Genomic DNA, 26,744 nt, shown 5'->3' with positions numbered 1-26,744 from the left:
ACAAGACATTTCCAAGCATTTAAGACTGTCCAGACCTTCCTAGCTTTGGAACTGTCCAGGATTCCAAGTCTTATGCTTTTAAACTTGCCGGGTGTTCCAAACCTTATCATCTGCTGGGTCCTATCTACCAGGACTTCGGACGTGGTCGAAGCTGTTCGCCCCTTTTGACTCGCAACACCGTGACCTTTTAATGATAGAATTTTTATGATTTGTGAGTAATCCACTTTGGTTTCCCATTTGTGCAACCCTCTGTGATCTCATCATAATCAATTAGATCGAATTATCAAAAGGAAGTGTAAATTGTACAATGGGATTATTGTAAGTAAATCATTCTTATTGATTACTCCAGTAGTTGCTGTTCCATTAATTTGTCACTTACGGTTGTGTCGGTGCTACACCTGGGAGTGCGCCTCAGGTCGGAATTCTTGAGTTTGAGATTTTGGTCCTTTTTTAAGGAGCACGTACATTTCACACATACATCTTAAAACAACTAACCCTAAAGCAATTTTTTCTCGAGACACCTTCGGAGCATCCGGCGTTGGGGAGAATTATGACCTCATTCGGGTCCAAGCCCCCACGACACCTCAACCCTGACAGATCCTGGTTGCTCTTCTGGATTCCATGATTTCCTCCTTCATCCTGTTTCTCGCTTTCATGGAATCAAACCTGTTCGATATTTTAACGAGTTCCGGAAGCCAATTTCGAAATCTTATCACTTAGCGTGACGTTGTAGCAACAGCGATATCGTGCGCAATACTGACACCAGTGAATACCTTAGCACCGATTTCTTTCACTGTTTACTGGTTGAACGTTTTATTCGTCTTTATGTACTTGTAATCAGCGAGCTCGCACGTGCGCATTCACGCGTGAGCCGTGATGCAGTCCTAAAATCCCTTCGGCAACTGGCTATTCTTATTATGGTAAAAAAGATCAACAGAGTAATAAAACATCACCCTTTGGAGGATGAAGTCTGGAGGTACGCGGATTTGATAAACTTTTTGCTCAATTCGGGACCCAAGGGAATGACGAATAATGAACTCATACCCTCGTAGCATTATTTGCTATCTGATGTAATTTTAGTTCCGTTTACGCAATATGACGCAAGCCTTAGGATGGACTTTGTTCTGTCAACGAGTCTGGTTGACCCATCCGGACCTATGGGGGTGACCTTCCAGAGTCAGACTTAGTGCAGTATGTCGTGAGCCTTGCTCCTGCGCACACCTTCAAGACAATTTCTGTCAATGAAAATTTATACCAGCAACAAAATGGATAGTGTTGACCATCTGATCTTTGTCATTTTCGATTCTTGCTCTTTAGGGTCTGGGTTTTTATACGCAATTACAATTTTTTCTGTTTTGTGGCTATTTCTGAGATGGAGGACAGCGAAACCAAACTTTGCTCGTGGCCCATCGTTTCTCATGTCACATTTGCTCCTATTGAAGGCAGCTTTAACGAGACGAAGTGCCCCTCAGCTCTTATTCACAGACATAGCAAAGACATACGGCCCAATATACAGGTAAGCTAATTTTTTAATGTGAATTTCTTTGTTTAAATATGCGAATTTTACTTCTGCACCTCGGTTGAGTTATATGTTACATCGCGCAGCACGTCTAGCGCAGATTTCCATATATCGGGGATTTAGTACAGTTTACCCGAAGCTATAAGCACGTCATTAGTTGATGCTCAGTTACTTGTTTTGTTTTGTTTATTTAGTTAAGGGTAAAACTTAGCAACAAAATGGTATGAATTTTATCAACCCGGCCCCTGGTCAGTTTAAAATGTATTAGTTTAATATTGGCGCAATAAACCCAGGGGTTTTTGTCTCACCACCTGGACTAAGTCCGCTCCATATGATCTTCAACTGCTGATGAATTGTTATTAAGACTTCCTGTAATCGGTGGCCAACTGGGAAATGCTACGGTGGTAATTTCACTTGTTTGGCCTGGTATCATTCAAAGACCAGGTCTGTCGATCAACATGACATCAAGGTCTGGGCATTATAGATCCTTTCGTGCTCATGTAAAATATCCATCTGATTGAACAAAACTCCGACAATGTAAAGTAATCTTGCCCTAGCAATTTTTTTCAGGCACCCTGCGTCGACATTCGGTCCTTATATCGATGTTTACTTATGATCAAAAATCTTGAACACGACAGAGAACCACGCCGCATTCAGACCATCGAGCCTCAGCTTAAGGTCTTATTTTATCTTATCCAACACTATTACCGACCACTTAGCATTAAAATCTAATTTCTTCCAGATTGGTGTCATTAAATATTGACCAACTGACATGAGCCGTATCTTCCTTGAACTGCCATTTTTCATAGACTAATCCTTGCTTTTTATAGAAGCAACTATGTATGTTCTATGATATTAACTATGTATAAATAGAATAAGCACGGTTTATACGTTAAAGATTAAGCACCAGATACCTATGAACATTCGAAGGGGATATTTGTAAGCTTTGCTTGCTATGTACACGGCACTGTCTATCTTTACCACATTAGCTGAAGGGTGTTGTTAGCTGTTTTCCCCACTTTTCACAGGCTGCACTGTAGAAAATGATCGTGCAATTCGAGCAAATTCGAGAGCTTCAATGCATTTTTTTTACCGTTCGTTCGCCATTTTGGTGCTTGCTTAGTGTCAGTTTCTGACCATTAGAGCCACCATCAACAGTCGAGTTTCTCCGGTCAAAAGATGGGGAGTGCCCCCCCCCCCAGCTTGAAGTAGAAGTATCCAGGAAAGGACCAAGTAGACGTGTTTCCGTTTTTAAACGCTTTTTAAGGATGAATAAGGATGAATAAAACGAAAGCCCCTGCACCTTTTGATGTGATTTTGATTTGATTTTGATAGACAGCATATCCCCCAAGTTTTCCGAGCCAGAGAAGGTAAACCTCCTCCTTGATTTATAACGTCCCTCTCGCGTGAGTGTCGCACTTCTTCTGGCCAGCAATCTACTTTCAAATTGGCTAAAGGTAGATAGACAAAACGATCTATAGATTTGTGCTTTTTAAAACGTTTGCAATCTCATCTCAGACTGGTACATTTGCGTCCCAGTTATCACTAGAATGTAGTCCAGTTCAAATATTTCCATTAAGTGTATCCCAACCTGAACTTTTTATAGACTAGTCTAAGCCCCTATATAGACTCTGTGGCTTTTTATAGAAACGCCGATGTGTGCTCTCTGATATCAAGTTTTTAATCCCTTCTTCGTGTTTTATTAGAATCAGAAATCACCAGTTATTCAACAGTCGCCGGGGATATTCCAAACCTCTGTTTACTTTAGCACATGTTTACCTTTTCTTTCACACTGTAAGCACATAACGGCGAAAAAAACCCGCGTCTATCAGTTGGCTTGCTGCTTTTCAGTCACTGCACTCTAACTGCACTACACAATGCTGCATTTCGTCCTAGCTCCTTCTGTTCCTCCCTCATTTGGTTCTTTTGACCAAAGTGTGATCCCAGGGGCTACTGTCACCCCTCCCACTCAGTCCCTTAACCGAGTTCGCAATTTACAGGTTGCAACACAGATATTCTATGGCAGCATGAACGGGTAAACAAACCTGTCTGCGATCGATAATTACACCCTAGTTAATGGAATTCGACCTAGAACAGTTTAGAAAAGAGCTTGATCAGTCTACATTAAAAAGAAAATTGCTACAACATCTGGCGTTTACACCAAGATTGTATCGAGTCCCTATTTGAAACCACTGCAATGTTGTATGTGGGAAGACAGCACTGCATGTTTTTCCCATTTGCTTATCATTTGTTGGAGAATTTTTCGGGATTTTGTTCTGAAATTCAAGAAATTTGGGGAAAGTGTGATAGGTTTGAATCAGTAGTAGAATCTTCCGCTGGATTACCTCGCGATTTTGCAAATACTCTATTTTGACGACAATAACAGATTGGCACCAATCGGGCACAAATGTATACGGATGCTAAGTGCGTAATATTTTGACACCAACGTAAAGTGTAGCTGTATTTGTTTCTGAATTATTGTTTATTGTTATTGAGACTTGCTTATTGCTATGCACATAAGCAACAATGACCCAAAGAAGAAAAATTAGTAACATTGCGGCTTTCTCTCTGAGATGACATCACATATTTGCTCATTAATATGGAAAAACTCAATGCGTAAAATACAAAAGGTGGTAAAGTACCCTTTAAAATATTAAAATATTGAAACCAAAGTTGAATGTAAGATAAACGGAGTCACAAAGGCGCATTTTGAAGGTTTGTATAAAAACAATCGATTGCCTTGAACAAGAGTGTTTTGTGGTGATTATACACTGCCCAATGTTATACGTACTATATACGTGCTTGTTCAGCAATTGTGAGGGCTCAAAACTCGGAAAATATCGTGAGGAACGAAATATTACGAAGACAAACTAAAGTCCCCACACGTGAAAAAATGGTACGTCGGTAACTGTTAGGCAAGAATGAATGAGTCGATTTCTGGTTTGATAGAACTTTATAATGTGAATAGAAAATATTGTTGATCTCTGATTATTTGCGAAAGACAACATCTCTGAAGTACATTTAATTTAAATGACGAACTTAAATGGAAGAAACTGATCATTTCAAACCTACCTGTTACATCATTGAAAGAATTCTTCCCTTTCACCTATGGGACTGTCTTGAACCGAGCCAAACGTCACCAAATCTCAAACAATTTCGTAAACTGCAGCTTTAAGGGTCACACGTTGGGTACATGGGATTTTGGGGGCACGACGTTAATTTAAAAAGTAAAAAATAATTGGTCCATGTATTTCATACGTTTGCTATGGAGGCACCGAGATTAAGTCATTAGTCACCGTCCCTCTTTAACCTGTTACATGTTTGATTTTTATTTGTTTTGTTACCCTTTTTTTCGAGATTGGTGGTTTTTTTTATTCTTGGACTGCCTCAGGGGAGCGCAGTTTTCAGCACAAATAGATTTCATGCTTTAAGTTGCTTAAGAACTAAGACAAACCTTTAGAGTGTTATTAGAAACATTCTTTTAACCTAGGGTACGTACAGAGTGGGACAAAAACCGAAATGTATTTGCATACAAAGTCTTCATAATCAATACTCTGAAGAAATGTGCAACGGCTTTCGAGGAGTAAATGTGTTTTTTATTTTTCATTAGTCTTTGGATTGGATTCAACTTTGTTACTGTCGTAACAGACTTAGAGCTGTCCAGAGAAGCTCTAATCCGAAACCCCGACAGCTTTGCGCACAGACGAAATGCTGCTGTCCTGGAGAGGATTTTCCAAAAGGGTGAGTAGACAAAGTATAGATAGATTTTCAGTATTCTTTTTGTGTCACTGAGTGCGAAACATTTTGGGAATAACATTTTTTGAAGGACAATAACCATTGCATCCCATCTTCGACTGTGGAGTTTTGCTTCGTGCACGCAGTTAAGATCCTGGGTATGATTACACCTGTCAGTGGACTTTGTTTAAATTACCCATTAAAATATCAAAATAACTGGAACCTTTTTCGCCTGTCTCACCATGAAATGTTTGCCTATTAAATGTACACTATGTGACAAATGCTTGCATGTAATCAACATACCTAGCCCCATCATCATGCCTAACATCATGCCAGCCTGAGCTATAATTGGGAGGGTTGCGACATAAGCGTCTCATTGTTGGAACCAAAATGGTGGATTTTGCGGCAGTGGACATTTAGCACGTAATAGCTGCAGATGCACAGCTGCACACATAATGAACAGCCATTCTGATTCAAAAGTCTGGAGTCGCGGCTATACATATACTTTCTCTGATGCCAGCTTTTGTTAGGAAACACTCTTCTTTCTGCATCTGCTGACAAAAGACTTCCGTGTGTCCTTCTAGATGTGAGATGTTGTCAAAGTTTTACAGATTCTGGTTTGTTTTCAAACTACAGGGGGTGGTATTATTAGCGAATCTGGCAACCCTTGGAAGGAGCGTCGCCGCTTCGGTATGAACGCCATGCGAATATTTGGTGCTGGTAAGCGTCGCCTGGAGCCTCGAATCAACGAGGAAGCGAACTTTCTCGCGCAGAGCTTTGCCGACCACTGCGGACAACCCTTCGATCCCATCCCCCTGGTCATCAACGCCGTATCCAACATCGTCGCCCAAATAAGCCTGGGGCAGCGATTCGAGTACACGGATACTAGCTTCCAAGCTGTAGTCCGGATCATGCGAGATCTCACTGAGGTGGGCATACTAGAAGTGGGCAATGTGTTTCCCGCCCTTGCTGACACTTTCCTGTACCAACGAAAGAGATCCGATTTCAGACAGCTGAAGGGTTTCATTGAGGAGCAAGTGCGGATCCACAGGGCGACACTAAAGGCAAACGACCCGCGTGATCTCATCGATTTGTACCTCCAAGAGGCAGACAAAGAATCAACAGACTTTTCAGAAAAAGACTTGGACAGTGAACCCGTTTTTACGGAGTCTAACGTCTGGAGATTCATTCAAGACATTTTCTTTGCTGGAACGGAGACAACCGCCTTGAGTTTGTTGTGGATTCTACATCTCGTTACGATGCACCCTGAAATTCAGGAGAAAGTGGGTAACAAAATCAAAAATAAGAAAATAAGAAAACTTGAAAAGCTCGATTATGAAAAGCAAATTTATTGCAGGTAAAGCATGTACACGTGAAACTTATTCAATGGGTTAAGTCTTTCTCGTTCAGGTTCAAGTGGAAATTGATGACGTCATCGGGAGAGCAAGACAGCCTACCACCTCTGATATGGTTTCCATGCCCTATACGCAAGCGACCATTTTGGAAGTGATTCGACACCGACCGGTTATTCCTGTGTATCACAGGGAAAGCCCACCGGATGGAAACGGCAAATTCGCCCAGTACACGGTCCCCCGTAACTCCTACTTCCTGATCAACGTGTACGGTATGAACCACGATCCCAAGGTGTTTCCTGACCCGGACATGATCCGGCCGGAGCGATTCCTCACCGTTGACAAAAACGGCAAACGCATATTCTCTGGGAAGGGTCAGCTACTCATGAATTTTGGATCAGGTAATGATCGTCCCACTAAAAGAGCTTAAATGACACGTGATTTACGGGGACAATGCATCTGCAGTTTGCAATTTGAGGCAGACTGCAACATTGATAGAAAATGAAATTCAAGATGAACTTAACAAAAACAATGCCAGCCTTTTGTAGTTACGCTGGCGAGTATACTCCCAGGTAGCTGAGATGGTTTCAGGAATGCTTAGATAATGTGTTAGCCCAATGTACAGGGATAATGATAATACAGCGCCTCGGAATTGTTTCCTAGATAGATGGCGCTTCACAAGTGCTTATTATTATCATTTCATTCCACTACACCACAACACTACAAAAATTGAATTTCCAAGGACCAAACCTACATTATAACTTTAAAGAAAAACAGAAAACATTCCAATATGGCTAAAGTACTGTATGTTAATCAAAGGCTAGACAACACCACCTGTATAGCTGACAAACTAACGCAAGTTCTTATAATGAATTATATTCCCGCGTAAAACAGGCAAGAGGGCGTGTGTCGGGGAAAGCATGGCCAGAACAGAACTCTTTTTGTTCGTCGTCAACCTCTTCCAGAGATTCACCTTCGCCTTCTCGGCAGAGGATGGCCCACCTAATCTAGAAGGCGTCCCGGGCCGTATTTGGAGTCCTTTGCCCTTCAGACTGTGTGCGGAAACTCGCTTATAAGAGTCTAGAGCATATATGTACCTCTTTGTTAATGCCAGTTAGTTGCGATATGAAGGTGCGCCAAACGTCACCCAGCCTGACAAAAACCAAGGATTTGCTAATGTTTGAGTCAATTCAAGCAGATGCCTTGGCAGGGTTGCCTGTTATTTTTGGCCGAGTTTGTAACCATGGCAGGGTATGGCAGGGTATTTGCTGACATGATAGAGATTTCAAAATCAATTTGGTTTCCCTGCAGTCTCGACAACAGGGTTCTTCACCGTTTTTCCTATAGACGCACTAAAGAGGTTTTTCACTTGACGTAACAAGACGAGCAAAGACATTCAGGAAGCGTACCATTTCGTGGAGGCGTGTGCATTTCCCAATCTGGATGTTTCTATTGGCCATTTCACGCACCGTAATCAGGAGTGCTAAAACACTTCGAAGACGCGCGTTTCGGCGTGTATCTGTGTAAATTGAACGCTGACCGTCAAAAATCATGTGACTGAAACTCCTCTACAGAGTTGTGACACGCTGCTCTGTTACATGTCAATTTGATGACTTTCCTGTTGAAATTGCATGAAAAAAGACAAGCAGTCGAGAAAAAAATCGGTATTGAGGCAAAAAACATTTTTCCGAATAACTTTTATGATGTCACCATAAAATTAATTTTGAATTGCTAGAGATATAGAAGTTCAAGAATTAGCAGACATTCTTTGAGTAAAAAAGACCCTGCCAAGCGCAGTAAGAGACTGAAACTTTTGAAAACGAAAAAGGTCATACGGCTGTCAGAAACACAGCCTGAAATTGACGTATTTCCGTTACATGCGGAGTAAACATTGCACTTTGCAAATTACAGTTAATTCGTAATTGATTTCATGTAAGTTTGATTTAATTCATGAAAACAGCCGGCAGTGGGTTCGCAATGCACTTGCATTAAATTAAGAGTAGAATGGAAATGCAATTAAGAAAGCTTGTCAAATTATATGAATTTTATTGAACATAACCGAAATGGTCTTTATGTAGTAATGCGTCCATGATTAACTTCTGTGTCATCGAATACTCCTATAGCAAATGTAACTGAGAAGCATTTAGAAAGACCCTTGAAACCTTAGAGTGGAATGAACAGAGGATCCAAATAATTGAACACTTCAGGAAATTGCTCTGGAAAAGGTTGTCCAATGTTGTAAATCTCTCAATAAAAGTCATAGTCGCAGGCACAAAGCAGAAAAGGACTTTCTCTCCTCGTTATTTTCATATTTGGATGTAACAACACTCTCTTTTTTTGTTTGTGTTATTCAACAAAGAATTTCTCCGAACAATTTCCTGAAGTGTTCATTCATTTGAATTCAATATTCATTTGACTCCGCCGGGGTTTCAACGGTCTTTCTAAAAACTTTTTGCTTGTGCTGAATGTCACCAAAGTCGGCATATATGGATGAGATGACGTCACATCCCCCCAAATAGGGCACTGAGGATAACTCCATTTTGACCATAATTAGGACCAGCGTTGGTATTGTGAGTAAATGCTTTTTAGCAATGTTGCAGTGGTGGATACAGCATTTAAGCAAAGGGGGGGGGGTACCCACCGTTAACGAAAAGGGCCAACCCAAATAAAGGGGAATCTGAACATGTAACTAGGACATAGTCTTAAGTGCTAGTTCATACCTTGTTTAATTCAATAAATAACTATTTGAATGGAAATAGGGAAAGGGGGGTGTGAGATTTCTGAGAATTTCAAAAAAAATAGTTGTTTTGTAAATTGAATTTTGTCTTCAATATTATAGTTTTGAAGATAGGTGAATAATGTTTAACTGTATGGAAAGATTGTATCATCCTCCAATAGACCCTTATCATGATGTTTCCATGTTGGTTTTGTTCCCTAAATTCCCTTTGGCAATAGTAATACAGCTTCACCAATTGATAAAAGGGAACAGAGTATTTTGCCTGCAAGCCTCAGTTTGGTTACATCGCTTTAAATAGTGTAAAAACCAGCTGCCCAATGATAGAGGTCAATATTATAAAAAGTCAAACTTGATCTGCAGCTATAATCCAATAATACTCCCTAGCTACCAGTTTCTGGTTAAGTACTCGTATATACATGTATAATCATATACTGCTTGACAGAATGTCACCTCTCGCTCCCTAAACCCGTTAGCTAAGGCACTTTGGTTTCACCCAATATTGTTACAACTTGGATGAAGTTCGAACTTTGCCCGTTCTCAGTGAACTTCAAAGTAAGTTAAGTCATCCACTAGCAGTCGGGTATGTCAACAGAATGGTTTCCTTTGATTCGATCGGTCGAGTCAATGGGACATCATTTGGTGACGGGTACTCCAGACACAGTATTAAGCCTCTTGACAACTCACCAGATTCTAAGGTTAGAGTTGATCAGGCTCTTTTTCCCCTTTCCCCATTTTGTTTAGGCTCTGTCGAGAATACGCACTAAAAGCCAACTCCCAAGTTCTGTCAATGGAAGCGCTCGTTAAGGACTACTAGGGACCTGTTATGGGCACTGGTAGGAACTTCACTTCGGTGGTCCACGAATGACTATGAAATACACACGTTGCGTACCCGTCGCTACCAACAAAACGAATGTTCACGACCAGCATGGCTCTTTTCAGCTGTTGAGGGGGTGTTTCTGTCCAAAACGAATAAGAAATGTGCATTGTAGCTGTATTGAATTGAATTGGAAAACTGCTGCATTTTATGGAGGGGCGTCATTTGCACTCCATTTTGTTAAGGTTGACCTTTTCCCAAATAAATCCCCCACTACAGTGCACTACCAGCATAACTGCGCGGGGGCTTACGAACGAATAGACTGAGTCCTGGCGGCTTATTCTCGTTTGTTAACGAACAGCTCGATTTGTTGTTCATTAGTCGGTCGCTCGAACGCCGGGAACGTACAACCGGTTATTAGCGCTAGTAATTATTTGTGGCAAGCAACATGCAACGTGGCAGCGTCCTTGTGCATTCTTCGAGAATTAATGTTGGATAACTGGGCTAACTTCTTTTCCATTTAAAAAAATCAATTCTGTCATGGAAAATTATTAATGTTAATTTTGCCAAACGTTCCATTCTCTTCGGCTTTGTAAAGCCATATCGGTACTTTTATTTTTCTTCAAATTTTTAGTGGGTTGACAAATGACTTTTTGAGAAATTCTCACCCAAAGTAGACCACCCCTTAAACGAAGGAAATTTCACTGCCCGGAAAAGTAGCCATTTTGAAAATGCATCCCTCTGCAAAATGGCTCAATTAGTGCCAATTTCGGACCCGATTGCATTCAAATTGCTCGGAATTGGAAGCCCTGAGTCCGGCCCAGAGGTGCAGTGCCATATTTCTTCAATGCCCCAGTTCCATGGCTCTCAGGACCCTCTAATATAGAGTATTTGAGCGTATAAGTTTTATTAATGAGCTCAGCGGACATATTTCTGGCCTTTTTTGCAAGGGTGCACCCCTTTGAGGTTGGATGTGGAAGAACGCCCTCTGTTGAATAAACCATTCCAATGTAAACGTATCCAGCTAGGCAATGCCCTGCTTTAGCCAGTGTTTTTAGTTATGGAAAATCCCTCTCATGGCAACTGTAATCAGTCCTGCATGCCGATCTGATTCTCAGCTAAAGGTGAGTACAGCATATTTATTTCAATTTCCAACCATTAGCAAGCAAAAAATTTCTCCTCTCAATTCTAAATTTGTTAACATTTGGGGATTGAATGAAGGTTTAAGGCCTGCCTAAGGACTGAGTGCAACTCGGGTAGATTCCAGCCCGAGTTAATAATAATAATAGTGGGTATTATAATAGCGCACATATCCATAACAACTGATGCTCATGGCCCTGTATTATAATGTATCCGCACGTTGGGCTCATAACAGTTAAAATGTATGTTGAGTCTGAAACCGGAAAATGAACATTTCGTACCAGAGCAAGATGGAAACAAGGGGAATGTCGTGAGCCGTGGTGTAAACCTCTGTTGGAAATTGGAGGATGGGGGAATGGGAAAGGTGGGGGGAATGACTTGCCCGGCTATGGAAAATTAAAAAGGGGAGGGGGGAACACCATATACACTATATGGGCAAAAAGGGGGATGATTCAATAGCCCACCCCCAACCTCAAATTTGGGGGGATAGGCCTATGCTCACTGATATGATTCGAAGTATAGGCACATATTCGGCGATCAAACCCCTCCTCTTTCTCTGACACACACACACACACAATAAAAAACTATTACAGTTATTTGAAAAAAAAATCCGTTTAAGGGTTATTGTTTGTACATCACTTACAATGTAATGAATTGCCTGTGTCCGCAAAAATCGGACAGAACAAAAAATTGAGGGTCTGATTATGATTTTACACGCGGCAGGAAACGTTACAAAACACTGACTCAAACCAAAGAAATGCACGACTTTGTCGGCGGTCTTCAACCGCTGAAGTACATCAACGCCATTACTTCTTTGAGGCAAAAGTTCACATAATTATTCACCTGACCCTTCATTAGATGCATTTCAAAGGTTTGAGCGGAGGAGGAAGCAATGTGAAACAGCTTGCAGTAACACCTAAAAAGGAATTCTCTCTTTCCCACAAGAGAATTTCTGGGGATATTTCCTGCATTGTTCCACCTCGAACAGGCTTTTCATCATTTCCAGACCCTTTTAATACCACTCCCCAATTCCATACATGCTATAATCGGCACGTCAATCAAACAATAATAAAGTGTAGAAAAGCCCCAAGCGGGTATCAAAATACCGTTTTATAACACACCACCACTATAAAAATAATAAGACAAAAGAATTTGTTTTAGGTAAAATATGACACCCCCCAAGGGTTCAAGTTTTGGCGGCAATACGAAAAGTAGGCGCAATGAGCTTGCCCTAGCTCTGTATAGGAAACATTAACCATTTCGGTGACAAATTCGACTTCGAGGGAAATTTGTATTGACTTGCCGTTTCCTTCAAACTCTAAATGCTGCATTCTGTGTATTTTCAACGTCAGTTGAATTTAAAATATTCGCTAAACTCTCCTTCAGAGAAATGGCATGTTATATCTCGCAAATAAGTTGAAACAAATTTAACATTCTGATTTCGACAAATGCCCCCAAAAAGATGTGTATCGGGTACAAAATGACAGCACAGGCCAAATTGATGTCTTAATTAAATTGATATTGTGATTGACTGTTTTTCAAGTTTTCCTCAGTCAATATGCACAAACTGCTGCGGATTACCCTAAGGACATGAAACGCCATCACGATATGAATCCATGAAACTATCTGAACCCATCGTTTAGAACGGGGCGTACATTTCGGTTCACACTGTATGTTGATGTTCATGGTTGTCTGATGGTAAACAGTTGTACTTATGGGTCATTTTGTACGAACACTTCATCAGAAGCAGCTGCAATAATGGTAAAACTGCTGAATTTTTAAGGTTCTCCTTCAGGCTGAAAGTGCACGTGTATGCAACCAACACAGACTCATTAAATTTTCATATTCCCGTGTCCGTGTTAACATGACTTGTTTTTACGCTTGAGTGGGTTGATGATAATTGTGAAATGAAATTATTCGTATCCAGTTTTTTTCAGTTTGTACGCTCCAGCTAAGGGAGGGGGGTTTCAGAAAAATTGTGAAAAATGTAGAAAAATTGAAGGCTACTTACATTCATGACCCACCAGTCACTGATTATTCGTGGTTCTAGTCATTGCAAGTATGTGTATACAGTACACAACGTGAATGTGTAAATTATCGAGGCCTGGACACCTGCTACAGTTAAAAAAAACCTGGGTAAATAGTCATTTCGGTTTAGTTTTTCAAAATGCTTTTTCCATGGCGTAAAGCAGTGAGCTAATACATAACTGCTTTGTTGGTGCAAGCAAATCCAGTGGCCACGTCATTTCTTCTGTAGTGCAACTGGAAAATACTTAACATATTTTTGTTATTGTAAAACGGGCAAGCATCTAACTTGAATTATCTTATCTGTGCTTTTACATATCTTGGGAAAAGTCTATTGGAACACAAATATTGGCATTTATAGCGTTCTCTAGACGATTATTTTCAGTGATAAACTCTACGGTGTTTTTGATATCACTCCATAGCTATTAATACCGAATTAATATTAATGTCAATACAAGGAATTTGTACAATGTACTCTACAGAACTGAAAACAGTGTGAATTGATCTGTCGACATAGAAAGATCGACGCACGCTGTGTTCAGTACATGTACATGAAATAAATGTTCAAATTTGCATCATACTGATACAATAGCAGCACCCATAGCAAATTTTAATGAAGCAAACTTGCACCCCAGTTTGTGCGTGTGCACCCCTACTTGGGTGCATGAGCGCACCTTCAGGGGAGCATACATCATATAGTCTGCATGGACAGATTTGCAACTTAATTATGCAAAATGCATTCTTGACATATTTGTTGTAACATTCAAAGTCAGTCAAAGGACCCTACATACCTGTGTACTGGGGCAAGTGGAAGACTTTTTTACTGTCTGTGATTGTTACAGCGAAAGGAGGGTTATTGGTGATATTTTATAAGGGTGCAATTTTGAAGCTTTATTTCTTCGAGTGTAACATGAGGAGTGTATCTAACCATGGAGAACCCACACGCACACCCTGCACACAGTCGTTCGACAGGAATATGCAAAAATGTAATTACATGTACAAGTAATTACTGCTCTTCCTTCATACCTAGTGGACCCAGATAAAAACAACCACACGGCATACCTGCAGGTAGTATTTACTTAAAGTTTGTCCCAACTGGCAGTTAATCTGGACTCATGTCTTTCACCTGTTATCTCTGAAACAGTTTCATCTTTGAAATTGTAAACACAACTCACAAACCTTAACTTAAAAGTTTGTGCCAACTGGCAGTTAATCTGACCTTGAGAAAAATGTAAAAAAAATGAAAGGAGTTGCAACAAGTCTGCTATTGATCAGTTTGCCAGTCTGACTCGAATTCCATGATTCCGCGAAGGAGGGCAACAATTTTGGGAGCGACAGTCGTTTTCTTCTCCTTCTTGCCTCCGGTCTTTGTGGTTATCACTGGGCCCTCTGGGTTGATGCCAATCAGTTCCCTAAAATACAATCTGGCATAAGAATTTGCACATTTCTAAATATATAAGAACTCAAAGGTCCGGCTGCCACAGAGGGAACAATACACCACTCTTCAAAATGGGGGAGGGGTGGGTGAACAATGAGAATGCTGAGAGCAAGGCAAACAATGGGCGGTGGGAATGCCTTCCATATAACCCGTTCACAGTGTATGCCCTGGTAAGCCCATAGGAACCTGTCTTTTTTCAGATACTGGCTCAAGATTAATTAACGTGGCAAGAGGAATTTTGACAAATCATGATACGAGAGTGATGCATAAAAACATATCTTTCATTTATTTGATTCCTTTCATCCACGAAGCATTGTAGCAAACTACAGAAAATTATTATTTGGGGTATGACAGAAAAATAAATTCTTGGAAATAACGCAAATTGTTCCGATTTTTTTCATTTCCTTTCTTTTAATTAAGAATGTTTATTAAAATGAAAGTCTGAAATTAACAAATTTCCCGTTAAATAACGTAAAATACTACATTTCAAATAAAATAAATGAAAAATTAGACTGAAACCATTGGTTTCGTTGCTGTTAGGATTTTTGCTTTAAATAACATTTCTAGTAGAATAAATGAAAATTCTGTTGAAAGCCAGTTATTTCGTTTCTCTGTAAAATTACAGGTTGTTTGCGATTAAAATGATTTACAAACAATGTCGTAAGAAAACAAATCTTTTATTAAAACGAGGATTAGTTTAAATTCACGAAGTACACTGAAATTATAGAACATCTGTATATGATGTCTGAAATTATACAAAATGTCTTGAAAACAACAACAAAATAATGTTTTTAGAAATCTATTCTGTTAAAATGGAGAAAATTTCCAGTTAAAACAATTTAAAGAGTGATTCTGTAATTTTGTTTTCTGTAAAATCTTCTGTGTTTTAACCGTGTAGGTTTCCATCCTCCATGGTTTCAGTGCCACCCGCCTAAGTCGAAGACGAATACAAAAGTACAGTAAGTTCACATGAAGTTTATCATTGAAACTGAGGTCTATCTGTCATTATAACATTGACAGGAAATGTTGAAATTCACGGTACATATCCCCAGTTTTACATGTACTATACATGTATAAACCACAGGAACACGTACACCGACTCCGACGAGAATTTCCACGTGCATGTATATGCACGATATACGTCACGGTCCGCGTGTAACATGACAATCCCACGTATACTGTGTTCGGTCCGCATAGACTGTGCATGCATTTAGTTTGTGTATTCGTGCATGCGCGATAATATTATTCTAGCAGACAACATATATCGGCGGTGACCCATGTGAAAGATTGTACTGCTATTTCCGTTGAAGACCTTGTGTGTGAATAAATTGCCAAGAGTCTGTCAAATGGTGATATTTAATTTTCGTTTTTTTCACCTAGCTCTGTGTCTAATTTTCACAATTTTGCCGAGTTTACCTTCAAATAACTTTGATGCCACGTGAAAGAGTAGTATTTCTTATGTATAAAAAATGTTATTACTTCTTGGAAGAAAACTGTTTCTGAAAGTCTTTTCGTTTTTCATTGGGGCCCATTTTCGTCATTTTCCGTGTTTTTCACCTTACTTAGTACCCAGTTTTCACACTTTTGTCGAATTCCCCTCAGGTCATCAGTGATACTGTCTGGAAGACTGATAATTTTTTGGTATCTATCAGTTAATTCTTTTCAAGATCGACAGCCATTTGTTTGAAATGCAGTTCGTTTTTCATGCGGATTCGAATTTCCGCACCGACTGTGCCATCGGTTAAAAATGAAATGTCCGGATTTTTGGCATGTTGCACACGTCGCACACGGACCGGGATACGAGTGCGGTTGGGTACGAGTTGGCCTGCTGCATTGCACGAATACGTACAATAACGTCAAACTGCGTGAGTAAAAGGCACCAGCAAAAACTTTCCGGTTTTCATCCATACCGTTTCCTCTTGCATGATATAGAGCGTTCATGATATACCTCACTATTCACAACTAGAGAGATGTCAGGGAAAACTCGGCAAAACTGAAAAAAAATCCCCTCTAGAATGTTGGCTTCATTTCCAACTTCTGACTCTGTTACGTCGGAGGTACGTAAGAAAGACGGGCAAAAATTTGGCAGAAAAAGGATTTTTATATTGTGCAAGTTATCAAAAGGGACTTTGAGTGTTTAAATGCTAATCAGTATAGAAATAAGGGGCAAACAATTTTTTCTGAGCTTGATGTTGATCAATTACTGCTGGGGTTCACCTAGTGTCCAAGTCAAGAACCATTTTACTGGTTTCTGGCTGTAGTGGGATTCAGTGCGCATGCACACAAACTAAGTAAGGGGCATGAACATACGTGATCCGCAGTGTCCGCAGTGCTCGGTACATGGCTGGATAGGTTTTTGCATGTGAACACGTAGATCACGCTGCGCAGAAGTATCACATATTTAACTCATGAAAGTCGAACAAAAAAATCTGCAGTGTCTCGTTCTGGGAAAACTTCTGAAATTGAGAAATTTAGTGGAAAAAAGACCAAGAGATCGGTTGAAAATGGATATAGTTTATCATCTTAGCAACCACTTTGAGGCTAAATTTCATATTTATGTAGCATTTCTTTTCATGATTCTGTGGTGTTTTATTCGGTTTAAGTCTTCTAAAGCACATACAAAAATAGTTTCAATGTGATCGTTTGTTAACTAAGAAAACACGTCAAAAGAAAAGCGAATGCTTCACGTCAGCCATAGAAGAAAACAAAAGCAATTCATGTACTATGCTGTGAAAAAAGCTAAAGGAGGTTCTCCCAAAGATTCAGAAAAGTGTTCCAAACTCCATCCTTTTATTTATTTTTTTGTCTTTACAGTGGAGCTATATGGCTCCATTTATTTCATCCACCATTCACATTAATTACAGGAACCAACTTAATTACATGAACATCATTACAATAATAAATTAAACAGGAAAGGCAAATGTACATTTAAAAAACATGGCAGACAGTACTACAGAAAAATGCACAAAAGAAACCCAAAACAAAAAATGAAAAGGAATATCAAACAGGTAAGTCTCCCCAAAATCTCAACAGTCAAATTAATAACTGAATTTTACCCGTGCATTGGCTTCAACAGAAAAGAGGACATTATTTTTCTCGTAGTTCTCTTTGAAATTTGCAGTGCTCAGTCTTGTGAATTCTGAAAGTAGAAAACTTTTTAAATTTTGTTTGAACTGAAAAATTATGTCTATATCTAGAGCAGACTTATAATTATTGAAAGCTTTTTTACATCTGCAATTCCATATCTGCCTAAGCATTTTTGTGACAACCACCTGTGGGACTGGGTCTAGGTCATAGCAAAAAACTCTGTTGCAATCATTAACCCTAACAGTCCCAAATCCTCCAATTTCAATACGATTTTACATACACCCTTGGGGGTTGGGGTTAAGGTGAAAATATTTGTCTCCAGCATACATTCTTAACAGACGTTCGACGAATATCCAGGCTGCCATAGTGCAGGTATAGAATATCAAAATATGTTCATGGGATTCAGGCTCCAGTTTACAAAGAGGACATATGATGTCATGAACTTTGCCTAGTTTATACAGAACGTCCTTTGTAGGCAAAATGCGGTGTTTCACTTTATGGAAGAATTGCTTATCATCAAGGTCCATAAGTGAGTTACTAATACAACTTTTCCAAACAATTGACCCGCAAGATGAACAATATTCAGAACATTGAGCCACACTTGCTGTGCTTTTGGTTCAACAAATTGCTGACGGACCAGATTTCTATAATTTGTCCTCGAGCTGGTTTCCTGAATAGATATAGGACTGTTTGCTAAATTGTCCACGGTAAACCAATTGCAGGTATGATTGGGGGGGCTGTCTCTGTTCTTCAACTAAAGAGAAATCAATAACCTCATTTATTCTAGATATGATTCTACCGGCTGTAATATTCATGATTTTACATTTCCTAACAACTTCACGAAAAGAAATTAGGCGACTGTTACGAACTATGTCCTTAACGAGGGAAATCCCAGCATTTCAAAGAACATTGCTATGAAAAGTAGAATTATCCACAGTAGCATAAACATTATTATACAGAGGAAGACCGTTTGTTTCTAAAAGATACGAAAAATTAGTATTGATCTTCCCTCTGGCCCGATGAAAGGCACAGATAACATCGACATAAAAACTCGTTGTCTCTAAGCGAACTTGAGGGTTGCCAAAAAAGTACCACCCTAAATTACTATCTCCACTGGCTCAATTGATCCAATAGTCAAAGGAAGCTTTCCACATGCCACTAGAGTTAGCATATCGGACAAGCCACTAATGACGCCAAGCCTTCTACACATATGGAATAAAGCAATGGAGAAAGAGGGCATCCTTGCCGAATACCCCGCGTAACTTGTATTGGCACACCAATAAAATTGTTTATGATGATACTACGGTTGGGATTACTGTATAAAAGTTTTATCCAATTAATCAACTTGGGAGGAACCCCTACTTTTTCAAGGACGGAGAACATATAAATCCAATTGATGCGGTCAAAAGACTTTTCTTGATCCAGACTGATATCAGCTCCTTTTAAACTATAATCCAATTGACATGATCAACAGCATCCCTGAGGATCATAAGATTATCCTGAATTCTCCTAGAAGGAACACCACACGATTGCTCCTCGCCTACAATAATAGGCATGATAAGTTTCAACCTGTTGGTAATAACTTCAGACAAAATTTTATAATCCACATTCAAGAGACTTATTGGGCGCCAATTTTTCAAGTCATGTTTGTTACCTCTGTTTTTGTAAACTAGACGAATTAAAGCCGAATTCATGGAATCGCACAGAAGCCCGATTTTATAACAGAAATTAAAAACATCCAAAACGTCTGAGCCTATGACATCCCACACGGAATGGTAAAAATTCCACTGTGGGGCCATCCAGCCCAGGAGATTCATTCTTGTTCATCTGGAAGAGAGCACACTTGATTTCATTTTCAGAGATATCACTGTTCAAACATTCCTCCAAATCATCCGGAATACACTTAGATTCTACTTGGGAAACAATTTGCTGCAAATCCTGCTCTGAAATGTCCTCCACAGTGTACAAATTCCAATAGAAATTAATAGCACAGTCCAACATATCAGCAGGCGCGCTAACAAGGTTACCCTCAAACGTCAAAAAATTGTCAATTTTGTTTCTTTGAATCTGTTCTTTCTCCAAATTGAGAAAATATTTCGAGGGCTTTTCGCTTTCCTCCTTAAGAATGTTTCTCAATCTGATTCTGGCTCTTTTCCATTCCACGATCTCGTAATTCAGCAGGTGAGATTCAATGTTTTGGATGTCTTCAATTTTACATTTATCAGGATTGTCTATCACAAACATGTATTGCCTTTGTAACGCAATTCGTCTTCGATTTCTTTCCCATGCCATTTCTCTACCCAAATCCTGAATATTTTTTCTAAATCGAAATTTTCCCGTTTCCCACCATTCACGGAGAGAGTCAAGGTACTCTTTTAGAAATCTCCAAAAATACCAAAAATTATCCAATCTGTCGAAACAATCCTTGTTGCCTAAAAGGCTGTTGGTGCAAATCCAACGACCATTGCCATGCTTTGTATCTTTGTCTTTCAATCGCACGTCAACAAAACGGGGGTCAGAAAAACCATTTACATGCAAGGAAACATCTAGGATACTATTCAACAGATTTGAAGAAATGAAAACATAATCAATTCTGCTTCCCGTTTTAGTGGCTTTATGAAAATGAGTTAGGCCAGGCAAGTCCAGGCAAGTCCCTGAGCAAATTTTGTAAATTAGTCTTAATGTGATCCACACCATTAACATTATCTACATTACAATTGAAATCCCCTCCCAAAGTCCAAATATCAGTTAGCTTAATACGCTCAATTAAACCGTCAAAGAAATGCGCTCTATCATATTGGTCATTTGGAGCATACACTGACGCAACAGGAAAAAATGGTGCTATTCCATTTTAACTCCCCCCGATCCATCTCCCATCATCATCTTTTTCGAGGTTTTCAATTTGAAGTCCAAATTTACCGGAAGTAAGAATTGCCACTCCCCTAGAATGTCTGTTACCATGGTTGAAATAAATCTTTCCTGGCCATTGTTTGCTCCAAACTACCTGGTCTTCAGTTTCAATATGTGTCTCTTGCAAGAGAATAAGATCAAAATTTCTGCGCTGTAGGTAATCAAAAATGACACTTCTCTTTTGTGCATTCCGTAAGCCATTCACATTAAAGGTTGCAACTGACAAATAAGTCATGAAAAAAATACATGTAAAGAAAGAAATATATCAATAGATGAAAGCCTACTGCTTTGATGGTCGTCCGCGCCCTCTCCCCTTGCCTGTCAGTGGTGTTGGTGAAACCTGGCTTGACTCGCTCTTCTGGGTTTGCTGAACCAGATTTGGTCTTTGTCCGTTTGCACGACTTGTCTGGCTGGGCTTGTCTCCTTGAGCGCAGCGCTGGGCCCAAGTAAGCTGGCTCGGTTCAACATCTGTGTTTTGCTGTGTCTGTTTGCTGTTGTCTCTTTGGATAACCAGTGGAATGTGTAACCGATTCTGGTCGTGTTGTCGCCTCCGATGGGACCGAATCGCAAAATTGTTTAGAGATATCAAGTTGAACGTTGCTCTTTGATTTAGCGACATCACTGGGCGACATCATCGGTTCCGGGCTGTGTAGCACTAACAGCTCCTTCCCGAAAACTGGTTCCTGCTTGAGAAGCTGCTTGTTGCTGGATCTCCGAGCTGACGACATCACTGGACTGAACATCACCAGGCTGAGGGTCTCGGTAGCTCACGATGTTGTTGCCTTGTAAATTGACGTTGACTTCGTAAACTAGGTTACGCTCCACTTTGTTATACACGGTTCGATTGTCGTCCGATGCTCCCTCTAGGACAAACGTGAAAGCCAGTTTCGCGGTACCGGGCTCTACAGCGTCGTCCACGCCCAATGCGGGAAACTTCACGTTTAACATGTGACGTGCTGCGATTGTGCTTGGATTATGTGTAATGGTGACTTTGCGTCTTTCGCCTTTGATGGCCCAAGGCACTTTTAGCCTGCGGCTCGGGTTCAGTTTTCTAGTGTATTGTTGTGACATTTCTTAATATATACGGTTTTTATATTTTTACTTCCAAATATTAAACAAGAAAGAAAACAACCGCCACAAAAATAGGCCTTCCTATTTAATTAATTGATTTCTCTTGTGAAACGTTTCAGATTCCATTTCTGCTAGTACCTCTTGATTCTCCAAAAGCATGTCTCCCTGGTGGTCTATACATGTATCGGCTCTCATGTCACCTAACATACCTTCGATGTTTATTTGATCGGCTTCAATTTCTGCCAATTGGTCTTTGATTTCAAGATCCATATTTTAATTTAAAAGTCCAGCAAATGGACTCGATTTTGTTCCCGGTCTTGTTTTGCTTGCGCTAGTTGTTCGAACGCAAGGTCGTGTCTCTTTCGTTCTTCGTCTACTGTTTTTTTTTTTAGATAAGCTGCTAAATAAAACGTTTGAGCCCATAAATGCCAACGCGTTGACTATGGCTCCTCCTACCGTCATTAAAACACTTGCCATGGTTAAAATACAGGCTTTTTAAAATTGAAAACGAAATTTTTAAACGAACGCATGAGACAAGAACGTGCGAGTCAACACGAATTTTCAGAAGTGGACAAAACGTTGCGAGCTTACTCGGAGTTGACAGGTAAAAACGTGTTGCCGTTGCCTCCGGAGCCAAGGTTGCCCGATTTCTACGTGCCTTCATAAGATCTGCCTTTACGGTTTTTTGGCTTATCGGTTTGTTTGAGTCGAGTTTTTAACAACTTTATTTTAAATGAACAAAGAATTTAGTAAGTTGTTTTACAGCCCACAAGGTTATTGGAAGGGCGAAAGTGCCGTAGACCATTTGCATCAAAAGACAGAGGCACACAAGCCCCTTATTTGAAATTGGTTAAAAAGCAGGCCATCTGGCAGATTTATTTACCCGCACCCGATTACGTGCCAAGACCTGCAATCGAAGTCTGTAAAACTAAACGAGGCTCACCAATTTGACATTTTATACTTACCCTGGGATCGAGTAAACTGTAAAACTTTCAAGTACGCTTTGACCGTCGTCGACGTGGGTTTGAGGTACAAGGAGGCCGAGCCATTGACGAGTAAAACAGCCGAACAAGCATCAGAAACAAATTTACAAAAGATCGCCTTTGACTTGGCCTAGGTTAATCGAGTGGGACTCGGGATCAGAATTTACAGGCGAATTTTAAAAAAATTGTTTAACAAAAACGAGGTCGAAATACAAGTGGGCGAACCTGGCCTTCGTAGGTCACAGGGAATCGTCGAACAGTTTAATAGGACTTTAGCCGAAAGGCTGTTTGGCCATCAATGTGCACAAGAAATGTTAAACGTTGGCAAACGAAACGTGGAATGGGTGAAACGTTTGCCCCAAGTAATAAAGTCGTTGAACGAGGAAAAACGCGTTTAATTGACAAAAAGCCTGCAGAAGCTATTAAATTAGATCGGGTGAAACAAGCACCGAGTGCGCCTCCTAGGGAAACCCAAAAGGAACTTGCTCCTGACGTTTCATTTAGGTATTTGTATTACGCGGGCGAGCAAGAAGGAGGCATTGTCAGAAGAGCAACCGATCCCATTTGGTCCGTGGACGTTTACCAAATCGAGAAACGTAGAAGTCAATTTAAACGGGTCAATAGTAAGAGGAAAACGAAAACAGTCCCCACTTTGTACTACTTGTTAGACGGACCCAAACGGAGTTTCGTTAGAGAAGAACTTCAAGTGGTCCCAGAAGACACCGAATGTTGTAACTCGGCCCTGGTCGACGGTCAAGTTTAACAAATTCAAGTTAAATTGCATTAAAACTGAATTCAGTGTCACTTCCGTCTCTTTGCAGTCTGAATTAAAAACCCGTCCGTAAATGAGCGAGTCTCGTAATTCTTTGGGTTTGATGTCTCGTACGTTTTGTCAGTTGTTTTAGGTTTTCACTGGGTAAGGCTTGTTTAGCGAGTTCCAGGTCAGTTGCTTTAAAACCCTTTCTAATCGATTTATAATGCCCGTAAGCTAAGGTGCCCACTCCATTTTGTAACACTAACGTTTTGTGTCCAAGGGCGATAGACACAATTTATTTTGCGTGACTGTGAATATTTGATGTTTGTCCGACCTGAACAGTTGCTGCTTAAAAAAGTGTTGTACCCGGTCAAATAGACACCTTTTATAAGCCTCGTGGGACAACCTTTTTTGGGTTACAACTTTTGTAACTCCCTTCGCCTTCTTCAAATTTTGTTGCTCCTTTAAAATGGAGTACATCTTTGGTCTAATACAGACGACTTCTGATATCACTTGGCCACCAAATTCGTCTTTCATTTTACCTTTTTTATTTTTCGGATCGTAAAGTATATGTTCCGTTGGGTAATTGCTCAAATCGAATAAGCTACGCTTTTTATGCAGGTAATTTGCTAAATCGTCGGTTTGAATCTCGACTATTAAACTGTCTGTATCGGTGTACAAAAGACAGACATCAGAGCCGAAATCTGCTTTCAACTCGTTGTAATAGAAGTCGTATATTAGAGTCTTGTACAAATCTAACACGCTTACGCCGCAGTAGATGGGCTTATTCAGCTTTGTTTTAGTTCGAAACATCTCGAATAACATGATATCACACTCCTTAAACGGTGTAGTCGTCTTATCATGTGGTTTAGAAATTAAACTTTTGTATTGATCGGCGTCTTGTAAATCTCAAAGCAGGTGACCGTTGATTCGGTGTCTCACATTTTCCATTGTCTTGCCAAAGACCGAATTAATCATTAACTTGAAGAAGTCTTTTTCGAAATCGGACTTGGCTAACTTACGCAACTCGGTATTTTTATCGATGTAACCCTTTATCCAAGGTCCCTGTTGAAAAGACGTTATACGGCGAACCTCTTTTAGTTCTAAACCGAGTTTTAAGTACTTTTGCAATGTACGGTAGTGAACCACGTATTTGTGTTTGGTACCCAAAGTCGCCACCAGCTTGTCTACAGAGGTAACTCTTTCTCCGTTGTCCACCAAGTCTTGTTGATAGTCCGAGAGCCATTCGTTTGGCACTAATATGTTTTCGGGTGCAAGTGGGAAGTCGTTGTGTAAGTCGAGTAAATGTTTCGGGTAGTCTAAAGTGACTTCAAGCACAAAGCCTTGGAAGTCTTGGAAGAAAGCTACAAAATGAACTCAGGGGTAAACTTGGTTGCGTCTTTGATCCAATGGAATTTCCCCATCGGTAAAGGCTGACTTATGGCCCAGCTGTATAAGTTGTTTGCGTCTAGATACATGATGTGTGACGTCGGTTTGTCGGGGTCGTAATCTTTTAAATCTGGATTGTTTGCTTTCACGTAACGTTTTGCCCCTGCGCTTGAGATGCTGCCTCTTTTGGCCCTTTCGAAGAACAGATGCTTGTCTATGTCTGTCAAAAGTTCAAGTTCGATACCAGAGTGTTTTAAAAGTGCGTCCCACGATAGCCCCGGTGATGTGTAATAGTTGGCTGGGTCTAAACCGTAGTGCTTCTTACACACTTTACGAGAGTTTTCAAACACGCCTACCAGTAACAATACATCCGTTTCGACGTATAGATCGTAGTAGTCGCCGAGATTTTCGCTGAGGGAACTAAAGGCTGTCTTTTCGCCTTTAGATTTTGGTTCGTCTGGAATTGGGCACTGGCACTGGGATTCTTCGGTTGGGCAAATGAGCCTTTCGCAGATCCACCATCTGTTGCATTGGTCGTTGAGTTTCTGTAGCTTAGGCGACCAGGTAATGGATTTGGATCCACAGATATTTTGTTGATTGTGTCAACCTCTCTGGACAGTGATTCTACAAATTTAACGGCCGCGTCTTGACCTCTGTATATTGCGCGATTGGTACACACACCGTCACATCTAACGACTGCGTAAGAGTAGCCACCGGGTTTGTGTATTTGTGTTTTGACTGTATTTAACGGTTCTGACGGGAGACGTTGTAAAACAGACTCGAAATCTGCGTTTCATGACAAAAGGGGCGTCTTGTTTGTTTTTGTAATTTTCATACTTGAGAATATTTTGGCCTTTTACGGGTGATTCTACTTTACAAGGCGCCGTGTCCATTCCTTGGCAGTCGTCTTTGTGTTTGTCTCGCCGTTGTTTGAAAGTGAGACAGGCAATTGAAGCACCAGTGCATTTTAGCTTTATGTTTAGTGGCATCACACATCAACCGACAGAAACTTTTAATCCAACAATAATGACTTGTTTCACCTCTGGTAAAGTAGAGTAAATTGAGGAGGCTCGCCTATGCGTTTAGTTTTGTAAAGTGTATTGATGCCTTCTTTCTCCGTGTAACCTAATACGTTGATTGCCAAGTCGTTCTGCGATTCGATTCGTGGAATCTGCGACAAGGGCGTGGGAAAGTCTTTGTTTGCGAAAGTTAAGCCGTCGTCTGTAGTGTAAGTTGAAGTTCTCTCCTTGTGTATCTAATAATTTGTTTTACGATTTTTACGTGGCCTGAATATAGCTGTAAAGCAGCTCTCAACGCCCAGCGAATACACTCTTGGTCATTTTTGTTTCGAACGTTGATGATTGCAGTTTTAACCGCTAGTTTTGGGGCAACGAGATGTAACGGTCGCTCCTACCGGGTTAAACTTTACCACGTTGAAGTAGAACGGGACGACTTTGTAAAATACCCAGCCAGATCCTCGTTGCTCGTGAGCTTCCACGTCCTCTAGATGTTTTGCTATTTGTTGGTTTAACGCATCTTTTACTTGTTGTTTAGAAATGACTTCGTTACTTTTACTCGTAAATGCAAAAACGCCCTAGTTTCGTTTCGACTCCGGGCTTCTCCATTTTAAACTGAACCTTGATTGCCGTTTGTAACTTGTAAGAGTTTAACTCTTTTAACTCGGTCAGCGCTTTGTCTTCGATAGACTTTTTGTGGAAATCAAGAAGTGTATCAAATCGTCGGCAAAGAAAGTAGGCACCAGCTCCAAATTTTGGTAGTTGCCTTGAAAG

At 40.3% G+C, this 26,744-nt stretch overlaps 2 protein-coding genes across 4 annotated transcripts in view; both read left to right on the top strand.

The window, feature by feature from the left end:
* Positions 1–1,188: 1,188 nt before the first annotated feature.
* On the top strand, positions 1,189–10,576 carry LOC110985741 (cytochrome P450 2J2-like). Its single transcript, XM_022246980.2, has 5 exons — positions 1,189–1,516; positions 5,130–5,260; positions 5,891–6,537; positions 6,665–7,007; positions 7,501–10,576. The coding sequence occupies exons 1-5, from the start codon at positions 1,242–1,244 to the stop codon at positions 7,680–7,682; spliced, it is 1,578 nt and encodes a 525-aa protein (XP_022102672.2). The 5' UTR covers positions 1,189–1,241; the 3' UTR covers positions 7,683–10,576.
* Positions 10,577–11,173: 597 nt separating this feature from the next.
* Positions 11,174–26,744, top strand: part of LOC110985750 (alpha-N-acetylneuraminide alpha-2,8-sialyltransferase-like) — a 29,419-nt gene continuing 13,848 nt past the window's right edge. The window contains exons 1-2 of one of the 3 annotated variants that reach the window (XM_022247013.2): positions 11,215–11,281; positions 15,659–15,719. The gene's annotated coding sequence lies outside the window, so the exon portion shown is untranslated. Of the gene's footprint in view, positions 11,282–15,238; positions 15,720–26,744 lie in introns of those variants that run through there. The other 2 variants (XM_022247012.2, XM_022247014.2) reach the window with 2 other exon arrangements.

This window comes from Acanthaster planci, linkage group LG02 (assembly GCF_054643075.1).
Source record: "Acanthaster planci isolate LZ-2023a linkage group LG02, COTS_SCS, whole genome shotgun sequence".
Lineage (NCBI taxonomy): Eukaryota > Metazoa > Echinodermata > Asteroidea > Valvatida > Acanthasteridae > Acanthaster > Acanthaster planci.
The sequence above is the reverse complement of the archived record's forward strand: the minus strand, read 5'-3'. Positions and strand labels throughout refer to the sequence as shown.

What these genes read in the sequence shown, in the direction of transcription:
- LOC110985741 (XM_022246980.2), top strand. Translation starts at nt 1,242, where the DNA reads ATGAAAATTTATACCAGCAACAAAATGGATAGTGTTGACCATCTGATC. An exon ending in ACATACGGCCCAATATACAG is followed by an intron (nt 1,517 to 5,129) that starts GTAAGCTAATTT and finishes ATTTTTCATTAG; the next exon opens with TCTTTGGATTGGATTCAACT. An exon ending in ACCCTGAAATTCAGGAGAAA is followed by an intron (nt 6,538 to 6,664) that starts GTGGGTAACAAA and finishes TTTCTCGTTCAG; the next exon opens with GTTCAAGTGGAAATTGATGA.